At 45.0% G+C, this 14,191-nt stretch overlaps 1 protein-coding gene across 1 annotated transcript in view; it reads left to right on the forward strand.

Annotated features, from left to right (window-relative positions):
* The first annotated feature begins 9,699 nt into the window (after positions 1–9,699).
* The window catches only part of LOC142312360 (uncharacterized), a 70,188-nt gene continuing 65,696 nt past the window's right edge, over positions 9,700–14,191 (forward strand). The window contains exons 1-3 of the mRNA XM_075351295.1: positions 9,700–9,803; positions 9,887–10,080; positions 10,278–10,368. Coding sequence (XP_075207410.1) covers positions 9,719–9,803; positions 9,887–10,080; positions 10,278–10,368 — 370 coding nt within the window. The 5' untranslated portion in view covers positions 9,700–9,718. The remainder of the gene's footprint in view (positions 9,804–9,886; positions 10,081–10,277; positions 10,369–14,191) is intronic.

Genomic DNA, 14,191 nt, shown 5'->3' on the forward strand with positions numbered 1-14,191 from the left:
TCAGTGGGTTGAACAATGGGTTAGCCCATGGGCTGATTAGTGGGTTGGTCTATGACGTCATCATGGGCAGATCCGTGAGGTTATCTGTGGGTTGGTCCTCTAGGTTGGCCAGTGGATCTTTCCCTTATATGGTGGTCTTCTTACATCTGGACATTTCTTCCATTCCAAAGCAGAGTGTGGAGAACAGGAAATGGCGGCCATCTTTAGATCTGAACAAGCTTATGTAAGATGAAATTATTTAATCGGACATTTTCCCACAATCCTTTACATCTCAAGGTTAATTAAGTATTTGATCCAATGGCTCTCCTCAACAGCTGTCCTCTCTCTCCTTCAATATCCTTCCCTGGCATCAGTTATCTCAGTGCAGCGGGTGCAATGATATCACTACTGTGCACCTGCTGTTCAGAAATGTGCAGAGATTCAGAACACACACTGCAGAGACCGGTACAATGGGGAAAGAGGTTTCAGAGTTCAGATCCTTTACGTGCTACCTTTTTTCGTGCGAGCAACGCTGTGCTCAGCCCTGTGCGAGCCGCTTGCAGTGTTTTTAGCAGCTCGCTCTTGGGATAACAGCATGATTGGATGAAGTGTGTGACAAAAAAAAAGAGAACTATTTGAAAAGCCCGCCTGCCCTCTCTTCTTATAGCTGGCTAGCTGTATGTGGGCGGATACTCAAACAGTCAATCAGTGATTCCAAACCTTCTTGGGCAAGGTTCGATCACGTAGAGGTTCAGTTCATTTGCAGCCAGCGAACCAAACCTCCACAGGTTTCCTCATCTCTATTCATAATGTAGTTCCTATTTGGAGGACTATTGGGTGTGCATGTTAATATATGTGGTGGCCATTATACTATATAAAGGACTATGGGAGGTGCATTATACCATATGGAGGACTATGGAAGGTGCATTATACTATATAAAGGACTATGGGAGGTGCATTATACCATATGGAGGACTATGGAAGGTGCAGTATACTATATAAAGGACTATGGGAGGTGCATTATACCATATGGAGGACTATGGAAGGTGCATTATACTATATAAAGGACTATGGGAGGTGCATTATACCATATGGAGGACTATGGAAGGTGCATTATACTATATAAAGGACTATGGGAGGTGCATTATACCATATGGAGGACTATGGAAGGTGCATTATACTATATAAAGGACTATGGGAGGTGCATTATACCATATGGAGGACTATGGAAGGTGCATTATACTATATAAAGGACTATGGGAGGTGCATTATACCATATGGAGGACTATGGAAGGTGCATTATACTATATAAAGGACTATGGGAGGTGCATTATGTTATATGGAACAGAACATGAGGTCCATTATACTATATGGGAAGCGCAGTGATCAGTGGTTAGCACTGCAGTCTCCTGGTTCAAATCTCAATTTTGAACATTTCGCAGTTTTCAAAATTTGAAATGTTATGCCCATAAATCTGAGAGATGTCACACAAAATAGTTACTAAATAACATTGTGTAGACACGGGGCTCAGTGGGTGCTTTCGTCCACTAAAACCCGCCGCCTTTAGAAAGACAGCGTGGCTCAGGGCTCATCCCAACTGAACGCCGGCCTCTTTAACCGTGGGCGTAACACTACTCAGACAACACAGGGTGAGGGAACCACAATAATTAGACTTTATTGGATCCCCAAACAATTAACAGCACATAACACATAACCAGCAAAACACACAAATGTAACAGGCAAAAGAGTCTCACCCTTCCGCTGGCTCACCAGGGATTTAGAATGTCCATGCCTCAGAGCTTCCAGGACTTCTTACGCCAAATCAGCAGCACCCCGCTTTTGGGGTGCCAGATTTAGGAAGGTGGCTGAGTATCGCAAAGTCTGTAATCAGGTGACTGGATGGTCCCAAGCCAGATTCCTTCCTTAGGTAGTCTTTGATATCTCAGACGAATCCTTGCATTTGATGCTGAAGTCCATGTAGTATTTTATAATCCAGGTTTGGTTATTGTTTGCCAATGGGATCCGCAGATCCTAGATTGGTATCATGTAGCAAGAGTCACCCCGGGCAATGGACAGTCCTCCTTTTTTATACCCCTGAGCTCTCCATTCAGACCTTTGGGGTCTTCATGATTGGTGGAGAAGACTGTCTCTTATTGGCTTGATTTCAAGTCGTATACAAAATATCCCTAGTAATATTGGTCACTGGCAGAGACGAGGGAGAGACAGCTAAAGGTACCGTCACACTAAGCAACATCGCTAGCAACATTGCTGCTGAGGCACGACTTGCTAGCGATGTTGCTGTGTGAGACATCCAGCAACAACCTGGCCCCTGCTGTGAGGTCGTTGGTTGTTGCTGAATGTCCTGGACCATTTTTAGTTGTTGCTCTCCCGCTGTGAAGCACACATCGCTGTGTGTGACAGCAACAACTGAGTGTGCAGTGAGCAGGGAGCCGGCTTCTGTGGACGCTGGTAACCAATGTAAATATCGGGTAACCAAGAAGCCCTTTCCTTGGTTACCTGATATTTACCTTCGTTACCAGCGTCCGCCGCTCTCACGCTGTCAGTCCCTGCTCCCTGCACACATAGCCAGATTACACATCGGGTAATTAACCCGATGTGTACTCTGGCTAGGAGTGCAGGGAGCCAGCGCTAAGCGGTGTGCGCTGGTAACCAAGGTAAATATCGGGTTGGTTACCCGATATTTACCTTAGTTACCAAGCGCAGCATCGCTTCCATGCGTCGCTGCTGGCTGGGGGCTCGTCACTGGTTGCTGGTGAGATCTGCCTGTTTGACAGCTCACCAGCAACCCGTGTAGCAACGCTCCAGCGATCCCTGCCAGGTCAGGTTGCTGGTGGGATCGCTGGAGCGTTGCTTAGTGTGACATCTCACCAGCGACCTCCTAGCAACTTACCAGCGATCCCTATCAGGTTGTATCGTTGTTGGGATCGCTGGTAAGTTGTTTAGTGTGACTGGGCCTTAAGTTACATCGCATCTAGCAATACACATAGTGATACAATGGGAGGTTCGCATATTTGATTTGTCTGGGTACCTGACCTTCACTGGCCAAGGTAATTACATAAGTCAACAAGAACTTTAAAGCTGGGTTCACACAGAGTGACAGCGACAACGACGTCGCTGTTACGTCACCATTTTTTGTGACGCAACAGCGACCTTGTAAGTTGCTATTATGATCGCTGCTTAGCTGTCAAACACAGCAGCGCACACTGCTTAGCGCTGGCTCCCTGCACTCCTAACTACAGTACACATCGGGTACATTTTTCAATGCATGCCTATGGACGCCGGATGCGGCAAAAACGCATCCGGCCGCAGCATGTGGTTTTTGCTCAGTAGCATGCTGCAAGCGGCAAAACCCGGATGGGCCGCATTTAAAAAACTTATGCAAACGATGCAGCTTTTTCGCTGCATCCGTTGCATAGGTTTTAGAGCCGGACTGGCCGGCTCTGCACCTACCGGATGTGTGAAAGCAGCCTTAGAGGTAGCATGAGGATGACACATCAATGTGACCTGTGGAAAGAAGGTTAGCTGTATCTATCAGCACAGTGTGCAGAGTGTGGAGCAGATACCAGGAGACAGCCAGTACACCAGGAGAAATGGAGGGGGCCATAAGAGGACAACAACCCAGCAGCAGGACCACTACCTCCTCCTTTGTGCAAGGAGGAGCAGTGCCAGAGCCCTGGAAAATTACCTTCAGCAGGCCACTAATATCCATGTGTCTGCTCAAACTGTAAGAAAAAGACTCCAAGGCGGTGGTATGAGGACCCGAAGTCCACAAGTGGGTGTTGTGCTTACATCCCAACACCGTGCAGGGATATTGGCATTTTCCAGGGAACACCAACATTGGCAGATTCGACATTGGTGTCCCGTGCTCTTCACGGGTGAGAGCAGGTTCTCACTTAGCATATGTGACAGACGTGAAAGAGTCTGAAGACACCGTTCTGCCTGCAACATCTTCCAGGAAGAACTATTTGGCAGTGAATCAGTAATGATGTGAGGAGGCATTTCTTTGGAGAGCAGCCCTGAATGTGCTAGCCAGAGGTACCCTGACTGCCATTAGGTACCAGGATGAGATCTTCAGATCCATTGTGAGACCATTTGCAGGTGAAGTGGCCCTGGGTTCCTTTTGATGCATGACAATGCTAGACCTCATGTGCCTCAAGTGTGTCAGCAGGTCCTGCATGATGAAGGCATTGATGCTACGGACTGGCTTGCCTGTTCCCCAGACCTGAATCCAATCAATGGAACATCATGTTTTCTTCCACCCACTAACGCCATTTACACCACAGACTGTCTAGGAAGTTAACTGATGCTTTAATACAGGTCTGGGAGGAAATCTCTCTCCTCCATTGTAAGGAGGTTGTCCACTCACGTGGAGGCCACACAAACTACTGAGCCTTGTCTTGAGACATTTCCACTGAAGTTGGATCAGCCTGTAATTTCATTTTCCACTTTGATCTGAAGTATCATTCCAAATCCAGACCTCCGTGGGATATTAATTTTGATTTACATTCTTTTTATGTTTTATTGTTCTTCATGCATTCCACTCTGTAATGATTCAAGATTTGCAACTGGAATATTTCATTCATTGAGATCTAAGATGTGGGATTTTAGCGTTCCCTTTATTTTTTTGAGTAGAGTATATAAAGATTTATATAAAGATTCAGAACATTTTTTTTTATCTTGTTTGTGTCACTATTTTCCGAGACCCACAATTTCTCTCTGTTTGAGTCTTTATTTCTAGTTCATCTTTGATTGCTTTTTTTTCATTTTTAGGGAGAATTACAGTGACTGGGGTGTTGATAGGGTTAAAAAAGATCAGCATCCCAAGCCACAAGGTTTATACAGTTGTGTTCCACATAATAGTAGTGTGTTCAAAAACATGAGTTACACCCAAAATCTTTATAATAGTTCTTATTTCCGCGCATTGGGAACGTTGCACACTGTTTTCTAAATCAAAACATGCAGAGAAATGGAATGTTTAAGGCTATGTGCGCACTAGAAAAGTGATTTTTCTCAAGAAAATTTCTTGAGAAACTTCTGGAAGTTGAAGATTACCGCACCTGCGGTAAAAAAACGCACCAAATCCGCGGGAAAAACGCATGCGTTTTTGCTGCGATTTTGCCGCGGTTTTTCCGCAGGTTGGTCCCTGCGGTTTTTTTATGCTGAACAGAAATAAATAATATAGATAATAGATAGATAATCGATAGACAGATAATGGATAGAGGTAAAGATGGATAGATGAATAGATAGATAGATAGATGGATGAGAAAGACCTATATAATGTCCCACCCCCCTGCATATTCTAAGCTGGCACCCTTTAGTGACTTTCATGTGGCACTAAAGGGTGCCTAGCCTTGTATTTAGCCAAAAAATAAATAAATTAAAAATTAAATTAAATTAAAAAAAAAATAACGTGGGGTTCCCCCTATTTTTGTAGCCAGCTAGGGTAAAGCAGACGGCTGCAGCCTGCAAACCACAGCTGGCAGCTTCACCTTGGCTGGTAATCCAAAACAGAGGGCACCCCACGCTGTTATTTTACATTAAATAAATAATTTAAAACAAAAAACGTGGGGTCCCCCCCAAATTGGATCACCAGCCAAGGTAAAGCGGACAGCTAGGGTCTGATATTCTCAGACTAGGGAGGTCCACTGTTATTGGACACTCCCCAGCCTAAAAATAGCAGGCTGCAGCCGCCCCAGAAGTGGCGCATCCATTAGACGTGCCAATTCTGGCGCTTCGCCCCAACTCATCCCGTTGCCCTGGTGCGGTGGCAACGAGGTATTATATGGGGTTGATGCCAGATGTGTAATGTCACCTGGCATCAAGCCCTGGGGTTAGTGATGTCACGCGTCTATCAGATACCCGACATCACCAACCCAGTCAGTAAGAAATATAAAATAGACAACAAAAAAAGTTTTATTTGAAAAAAACCACTCCCCACATTCCCTCTTTCACCAATTTATTGATAAGAACAATCAATTCCACGTCCGGCATAATCCAATAAGGGGGGGGGCGTCCCACGGCGCTCCATACCATAGTCACTGTCCCAGTCCATGAAGAACAGAATGTTCCCCATTGGCTGGGAGACCAATGCAGTGACCTGAGCTAACTCAATAGCCCAGGTCACTGCAGGGGATGACGAGCGCTGCTGCCAGGAGGATAGATGAGATCATTACCTGCTGTGATGATCTCCTGCAGTCCTGCCATCAGCGCTGTCACTGACTTCTATGCCCGCCGCGTTGTCAGCAGTATCGCGAGAGCCCATGACGTCACCGCTAGTGACAGTCTCGGGCCGCTCGTGAGACGGGCATAGACAGCAGTGACCGCGGTGACGTCAGGAGGCAGGAGATCGTCACAGCAGGTAATGATCTCATCTCACCTCCTGACAGCAGCACTCGGCATCCCCGCAGCTGCACGCACTGCTGTGTGTCAGTGTCTGCCTGCGCTGCAGGGTGACAAGCTGCTGACACTGCGGGCAGACACTGACACACTGCGGGCAGACACGGACACTGCTGTGCGTGCAGCGGTGGGGCTGCAGCGGGACACAGACTGCACGGGCACCCGCCGGACGTCACACGGAACCGCTTCTGTGCGGCGTCCAGGGAGTGTGACGTGTGTGTTTACTCTGCTCCGCTTCCTCTTCTGTCATAATGACATCACTTCCTGCAAAACCGCAGGCAGCGATGAACATTACCGCAGGTAAATCGCGGCTATACCGGGGGTATACCGCACATCATTTGCTACCTGCGGTATACCCCCGGAATTTCGCGATTGCATTACAGTGAATGGAGTGAAATTCCGGGGGTATATCGCAGGTATTTGCGGAAAAGAAGTGACATGCTCATTTTCTCAAGAAATTTTCTCAAGAAAATCTTCACAAAGAATTTTCTTGAGAAAAAAACGCAGCGTGCGCACAGCTAATTTTTTTTCCCATAGGTTTTGCTGGGAAATGTCTGCAGAAAGATTTCAAAGATTTCTCAAGAAATTTCCGCAACAAAACCGCGGGTAAAACGGCCTAGTGCGCACATAGCCTAACTACTTTACAGAAAATATCAATAAATGAACATTGTGCTGTTCAAAAATATATCAGTGTTTGCATTTGTCTTTATATACTCAGAATCTGTCCTCTTTTTATTTAATGATTCACAGGAATGCTAAATCCTATCGTAATATCTAGTTGGATAACCACAGTTTTTAGAACTGCTTCACATCTATGTTGCATTGAATCACCAACTTCTGGCTCCTGTCACCTGTTATTCCAGCCCAAGATGCTTTGACTACATCCCACCATGTATTTGCATTTGTTGGCTTTGCCTCAAAAACGGCATTTTTGATGTCATACCACAAGTGTTCTATTGGATTAAGGTCCGGGGATTGGGCGGCCATTATCTCACATTTTTGTTGGACTGGAACCAAGATTTTACTTGTTTACTGGTTGTGTTTAGGGTCGTTGTCTTGTTAAAACTCCCATTTCAAGGGCATTTCCTCTTCAGTGTAAGGCAACATGATTTCTTCAAGTATTTTCATATATTCAAACTGGTCCATGTTCCCTGGTATGCGGTAAATAGGCCCGGCGCCATAGTAAGAGGAACATGCCCATCACAATGCTTGCACCACCATTCTTCAGTCTTCAGAGTGGACTGTGACTTGAATTAAGAGATTTGGATTGTCTGATGAACTGTCTTGGACCTAAAAGAAACAATTTTACTTTCATCAGTCCACACAATGTTTCTCCATGTTTCTTGAGGCCAGGTGATGGGTTCTTCTTCAGTACATGTCATGGGATTTTGTGGGGACTTCGTGCTAATAGATTAGGCCCCTTTCACACTTCAGTCTTTTGCTGTCAGTCGCAATATGTCGAATTTTGAAAAACAGATCCAGCGACTGATGCCGCTGGATCCGTTTTTTTTTTCTCATAGACTTGTATTTGCGACGGATATCTGTTGTCTGATGGATCCGTCGAAAATTCTTTGTCCGGGGGATGGAAACAATGGACATAGTATCGTTCTTTGGCTACGTCGAAAAAACGGACAGTTACGGGTCCGTCGCCATCCGTCGTTTGGTAGAATGGAAGCCTATGGGCGCAGGATCCGTCGTCATCTGTAATATGACGGAATCCAGTCACTGATTCCGTTTTTTTACACTGGGCATGCTCAGTATCACAATGGATCCGTCAAAAAACGAAAGAAATGGATGGAAAAAACTGACGCGACTGATCCGTTTTTTCGACGGATCTGTCGCATCAGTTTTTACAACGGATTGTGACTGAAGGCAAAAGACTGATGTGTGAAAGGGGCCTTAGCTTCATACAGGCATCTACTAAGGCAACTTTCACACATCAGTTTTTTGCCATCAGGCACAATCCATTGTAAAAACTGATGCGACGGATCCGTCGACAAAACGGATCAGTCGGATCAGTTTTTTCCATCCAATTCTTCTGTTTTTCGACAAATTAGTTGGGATACTGAGCATGCTCAGTTTAAAAAAACGGAGCTGATCATTGCCTGAGCCTTTGCCATTCTGACCATTCTTCCATCCATTTGAATGGTCATCTTTTGTTTTCTTCCATGATTCTCTGTTTTTGCTTTCCATTTTAAAGCATTAGAGATCATTTTAGCTGAACAGCCGATCATTGTCTGCGCTTCTTTATAAGTTTTCCCCTCTCCAATCAAGTTTTTAATCACAGAACGCTGTTCTTCTGGACAATGCCTTGACCGACCCATATTTCTCAGGCTTTCAAGGAGAAATGTATGTACAACATGTGCCGGCTTCGCCCTTAAATATAAGGGTCACCCGGTTTCCTCACAGAATGATTGACCTCACTAATGTAACTGCACACTGGGATTATTTAGAACCCCCCCCCTTTCAATTCATTATTCAAATACAGAAAAACCTGCATATCATGAATCTAACAATCTACTGCACCAGCTGGTAAATTGTACGTGGTAATATAATTAATTCCAAAAACCGTGAATAATCTGGTTAGTCATATTGGACTGCTATTATTTTGAGCACTACTGTATGCTGCTCCCCCCCAACCATCAAAAGAGACAATGCATCCTCACACATAACAGTCTCCAGTAATTATATTATTACGATGGATTCTTTATGATGTTACATGTTTCATCTTCTCCCCATTCAGGTCCCTACAATATCGGATCCTTTCAGTGGAGATCTTCTATAGAAGAGAATTCTCCTGATTGCCCCGTGAAGGATGGATATGGACAGGGACAAGATGGCGGAGAGGATATTACACCTCACCCTAGAGATCCTCTTCCGGCTTACTGGAGAGGTGAGAGATTCTGATGACGTCACATTACATCATTCTTATCTATGGGAATAACAGATGGACAGAACTGGAAAGGTGAGGACTCTGGAAATGTCTGTAGTGAGATTTATTACTGTGTCTCTCCATAACCAGGATTACACAGTAGTGAAGAAGACCTCTAGTGAGCGCTGTCAGGCCCCTGTGTCTGAGGGATGGGGAAGACCCCTGAGCCCAATCACGGGGCCTCCACCTCACCCCCCGATACATGAGGACATCAATGACCAGAAGATCCTAGAACTCACCTACAAGATGATTGAGCTGCTGACTGGAGAGGTGACACTGCTGGGAATGCTGGGACATTATACAGTAACGCTATGAAGGGATCGGGGGTGACGGTATCATTGTATGTGTCAGGTTCCTATAAGGAGTCAGGACGTCACCGTCTATTTCTCCATGGAGGAGTGGGAGTATTTAGAAGGACACAAAGAGCTGTACAAGGATGTCATGATGGAGGTTCCCCAGCCCCTCACATCACCAGGTAATAGACAGGACTGAGTACACACGGCCTATAATTATCTGTATGTAAGGAATAAATTCAGCCCCTGTATGTGTCTCCTCCAGTTCTATCCAGTAAGAGGACCACACCGGAGAGATGTCCCCGTCCTCTTCTCCCACAGGACTGTAAACAAGAAGCTCCCGATGTTCCTCAGGATGTGTCTCCTCCAGTTCTATCCTGTAAGAGGACAACACCAGAGAGATGTCCTCTATCACAGGACTGTAAGCAAGAAGATCCCGATGTTCCTCAGGATCATCAGGTAGATGGAGAGAAGGTGCCATGAAATCTCCCTATGATGTGTAGACGGCTGTGAAGGTCTTGTGCTCAGTCTTGTTTTATCCACCAGTATTATATGTTTTATACTTGTGTAATGAGAGCGGTGGAGATGGCAGGATTAGAGCTGATCATAGATGTGACTTCTCCATGTGTCTGTGACTTTAACAATATTTGTTTCAGGGTGAAGATCTGCCCCATATTAATACTACAGAGACATATGTGAGGGGTGACGAGCGGAGTAAAGAAGAGATTTCTACAGATAACCGCCCAGGTGAGTAGTGAACTCTACATTTATTACTCACTGGTTGATATTAGGTGTTCGGTTTTGTAGGCCTCTATTAAAACTGTATTTTGTTTGGTGCCCCTGTCTCACAAGTTTCGCACTTCTGAGCAATCTTTTAAGTAATTGGTGAAGGTTTTAGGACCTGGACATCCACCGATATGCAGGCAGTTAAAGAGGACCTTCATAATACTTGTATTTTTTAGTTTACATATATATATATATATATATATATATATATATATATATATATATATATATATCACTAAATGAGGCTGATAACACATTTTGCTGTGCCCTCTGTATTGCAAAGATATGGGTTATTGAATTTTAGGGTGCCTGATATGCAATTTTTCCCTTCATCCAATGGGGCATTAACAGAGATTCCTCGTGGGAGGTGAGGCGGTGTTACTTTTTCCACTCTGACACCGTCCAATCATAGGAAGACAGCGTCAGAGAGGGGGAAGAAAACATACGCCCACAGAGAATTTTAGCTTGACCGCGCTGAGAACTCTTCATCACCGTTGCTTCGTATCGTTAGAGGTGGAAGAGGAGGAAAATGCAATGTGGAGAGCCTGGAGCAGTGAAGATCATCGTTTGGGCAGCATTTGTCACATACAGCGCTCTGGACATACTATAGGTATCGGGGCATTCCATCAATCTCTTTATTCTCGATACCTGTAAAAGGTCCAGAGCAATATGACAATTGCTACTCCCAGAATGATCATTACTGCTTTTCTAGCAAGTCCTTGTGTGATTTATTTATTTATTTATTTATTTATTTTTAACATATTTTTCCCCCGTGTAAAATAATTGCCTTGCTTTTTAAGTAACAGAATAAAATACAATGGCTCCTTTTAGCCCATGAAGAAGCAATGGCTTTTTCACGAACGGGGGGTAGGAAGCGGAAATTACACCCCTCCTTTCTACCACCCGTCCGACCGAGCATGTGACGCGCTCTCTAGTGCCAATCTTATAGTCAGGCCAATTATGGAATTGCCCGACAATAAGCCAGGAGGCCGCTATTCTATGATGCCGATGATTGAAGGGTTCCCTGGTGAGAGTAAGGGATATATTCCCCCGACCTCAGCGGACGGAATATATATAAACCTTCCCAAATCTCACTGGTCGCCCCACAATGATCCTTGGCATAAACGCGCTACCACCAACAGATTACGGTAACTATTGCGCCGAGCACACAGACGTGGAGTTCAGGATCGAGATAACAGAACAGCCCAAGATTAATTATATATTTTAATCGGCCTAAGCCACAATAGAAACTACAATATATACAATATGGAATCTACAGAATATATACATAGGTCAGAGTACATCTACAAGTAAGTTATGGGTTACAAACAGGCATACAGTTCAAGCAGTTACTTTCTGCGTCTGGCCACAAGGGGGTACTGTTCGACCAGGGTTCCAGGAACTTTCTCACAGGTGTATCCTTACACGTGACCCGGGAGCAAAGAACACTGAAAAATGTCTGAACTCTGTTTATCAAACAGGCTACAATTCATGTCCCCTCTTCTTTTGGTGACTTCACAGGAGAGCACTGCTCCACCCCTGTCTTGACTCTAAAATAATATCCCAAAGGGATTACTGGCCATAACTTTGCCTGGGAACGTCGTAGGCGGACGCGAATGCTCTCATTTTTTCAGTTATGAATTTACCTTCACAGTGATAGGACACATGGCTAGTCTGCTGGTGCCCCACTGCCCAATATTAAGTTTGGGCTACCTACGGAGGTCCCGCGCCTATATAAAATATGTGCTGGAGTCGTTAGCCTGCTCCGATGCCATATTTCTGCTTGACATATTTATAGGAAGCACGGCTCACGAGATATTACACATTTATTCCTGGAGCCGGTCTGTCTAGAAGTACAGAGCCTGTTAATTACGTAAAAACTTCTGCTACAGTGTGACCTAGGTGGGTCTTCCTTTCCTTTTGTTGTCAAGGCCTGAACAGGACACCTAATTACCATATCATAGGAGATTGCATTCTGCTCAAGCCACTGCTAAACAGACAGGTTCCTCAGGTTCATTAGCATACTGCTTGAAGCTTGACAAGATGGCGGCTATAGGAATATGGCTTATAGCTCAGAATATATCCCTATGTCTTCACAGGCTCCTTTTATCCTATGAAGAAACAATGACTCCTTTTAGTCCGTGAAGAAGCAATGGCTCCTTTTAGCCTGTGAAGAAGACACTCCTTTTAGCCTGTGAAGAAGCAATGGCTCCTTTTAGCCCTTGAAGAAGCAATGGCTCCTTTTAGCCCTTGAAGAAGCAATGGCTCCTTTTAGCCCTTGAAGAAGCAATGGCTCCTTTTAGCCTGTGATGAAGCAATGGCTCCTTTTAGCTCATGAAAAAGCAATGGCTCCTTTTAGCCCGTGAAGAAGCAATGGCTCCTATTAGCCCACAAAGAATCAATGGCTGCTATTAGCCCACAAAAAAGCAATGGCTCCTTTTTAGCTCGTGAAGAAGCAATGGCTCCTTTTAGCCCATGAAGAAGCAATAACTTCTTTTAGCCTGTGAAGAAGCAATGGCTCTTTCTAGCCCGTGAGAAACCAATGGCTCTTTCTAGCCCGTGAGAAACCAATGTCTCCTAGCCCGTGAGGAAGCAATGGCTCCTTCTAGCCCGTGAGGAAGCAATGGCTCCTTCTAGCCCGTGAAGAAGCCATAGCTCCTTTTAGCCCGGGAATAAGCAATGGCTCCTTTTAGCATGGGAAGAAGCAATGGCTCCTATTAGCATGGGAAGAAGCAATGGCTCCTTTTAGCCCCTGAAAAAGCAATGGCTCTCTTTAGCCTGTGAAAAAGCAATGGCTCATTTAGCTGTCGCAACATTTTTTTTTAACTTTGCACCATGCAGGACAGGAATTCTTCTCAGTTGCAGCACAGTATGGAACATAATAGAGAGGCAAATTATTTCTGGCTGTTTAGGAGCATTAACAGCAGTACTGTATACAACATATTAGACTGGCAGGAGATGTCTGGGGGTGTAGGGACTTTAGCACTGGCGGCTTTATCAGTGCAGTTTGGATCATGATGAACAGGCAGGCAGTGGCATCATTGAGCTGGTGATAAATATCCAGTCCCTACTGCTCCTCATTGGTCGATCTAATTAGTGAAGTTAGCTGTTTTACTCCCCTGTTCTGTCCAGGCTCTGCTGCCTTCCCCTATGGCGGCACCCATTGCTGTGCTCACATTGGGTTTTACAAGTTGCTATTAGGCCCCTTAGAGACACACCCTGGTCTTAGTACTGAGACTTTAGAGTTCTGTTGTGCGGCGTACTCCACCATTCTTTCACATTATGCAGTCATCCTGCAATGCTGTGATTCTTTCATACCCACAGTCTTGTTGGTTAACTCTCTGCTACCCAGTTTTTGGGTTAATCCATCGGTTGCAGTAAGCATAAGAAACTGTTATATGACAGTTCAGGTTGTGCGGTCATCTTCCAATTCTCCTGTGATTCCTGGATATTCTTAGTACTGTCAGTTAACCCTCTACTAACCGCCTGGGTTAACCCTTTGGTTGCAGTAAGAATTTGAACTGTTCATGTTGTGCATTTATCCTTGCAAAACGCTGGTGGTTCTTCTGCCTTCCTCTGTGTGCTGCTTGGAGCTAGCCATTTACCTCTGGTCTGGCCTCCTAGTCCTATGATCTACCACATGCACTCTAGTTGACTATGCCAAAATCCTGTGTCTGTGCGCCAACCATAGCCTACAGCTTTGTGAATCCACTTGCAATGTCCAAAAAATCTATCAGGTGAGTGTTATGCTCGCAGACCATAACTGGACCGAAAGTACCATTCA

Source organism: Anomaloglossus baeobatrachus, chromosome 5 (assembly GCF_048569485.1).
Source record: "Anomaloglossus baeobatrachus isolate aAnoBae1 chromosome 5, aAnoBae1.hap1, whole genome shotgun sequence".
Taxonomy (NCBI): Eukaryota; Metazoa; Chordata; class Amphibia; order Anura; family Aromobatidae; genus Anomaloglossus; species Anomaloglossus baeobatrachus.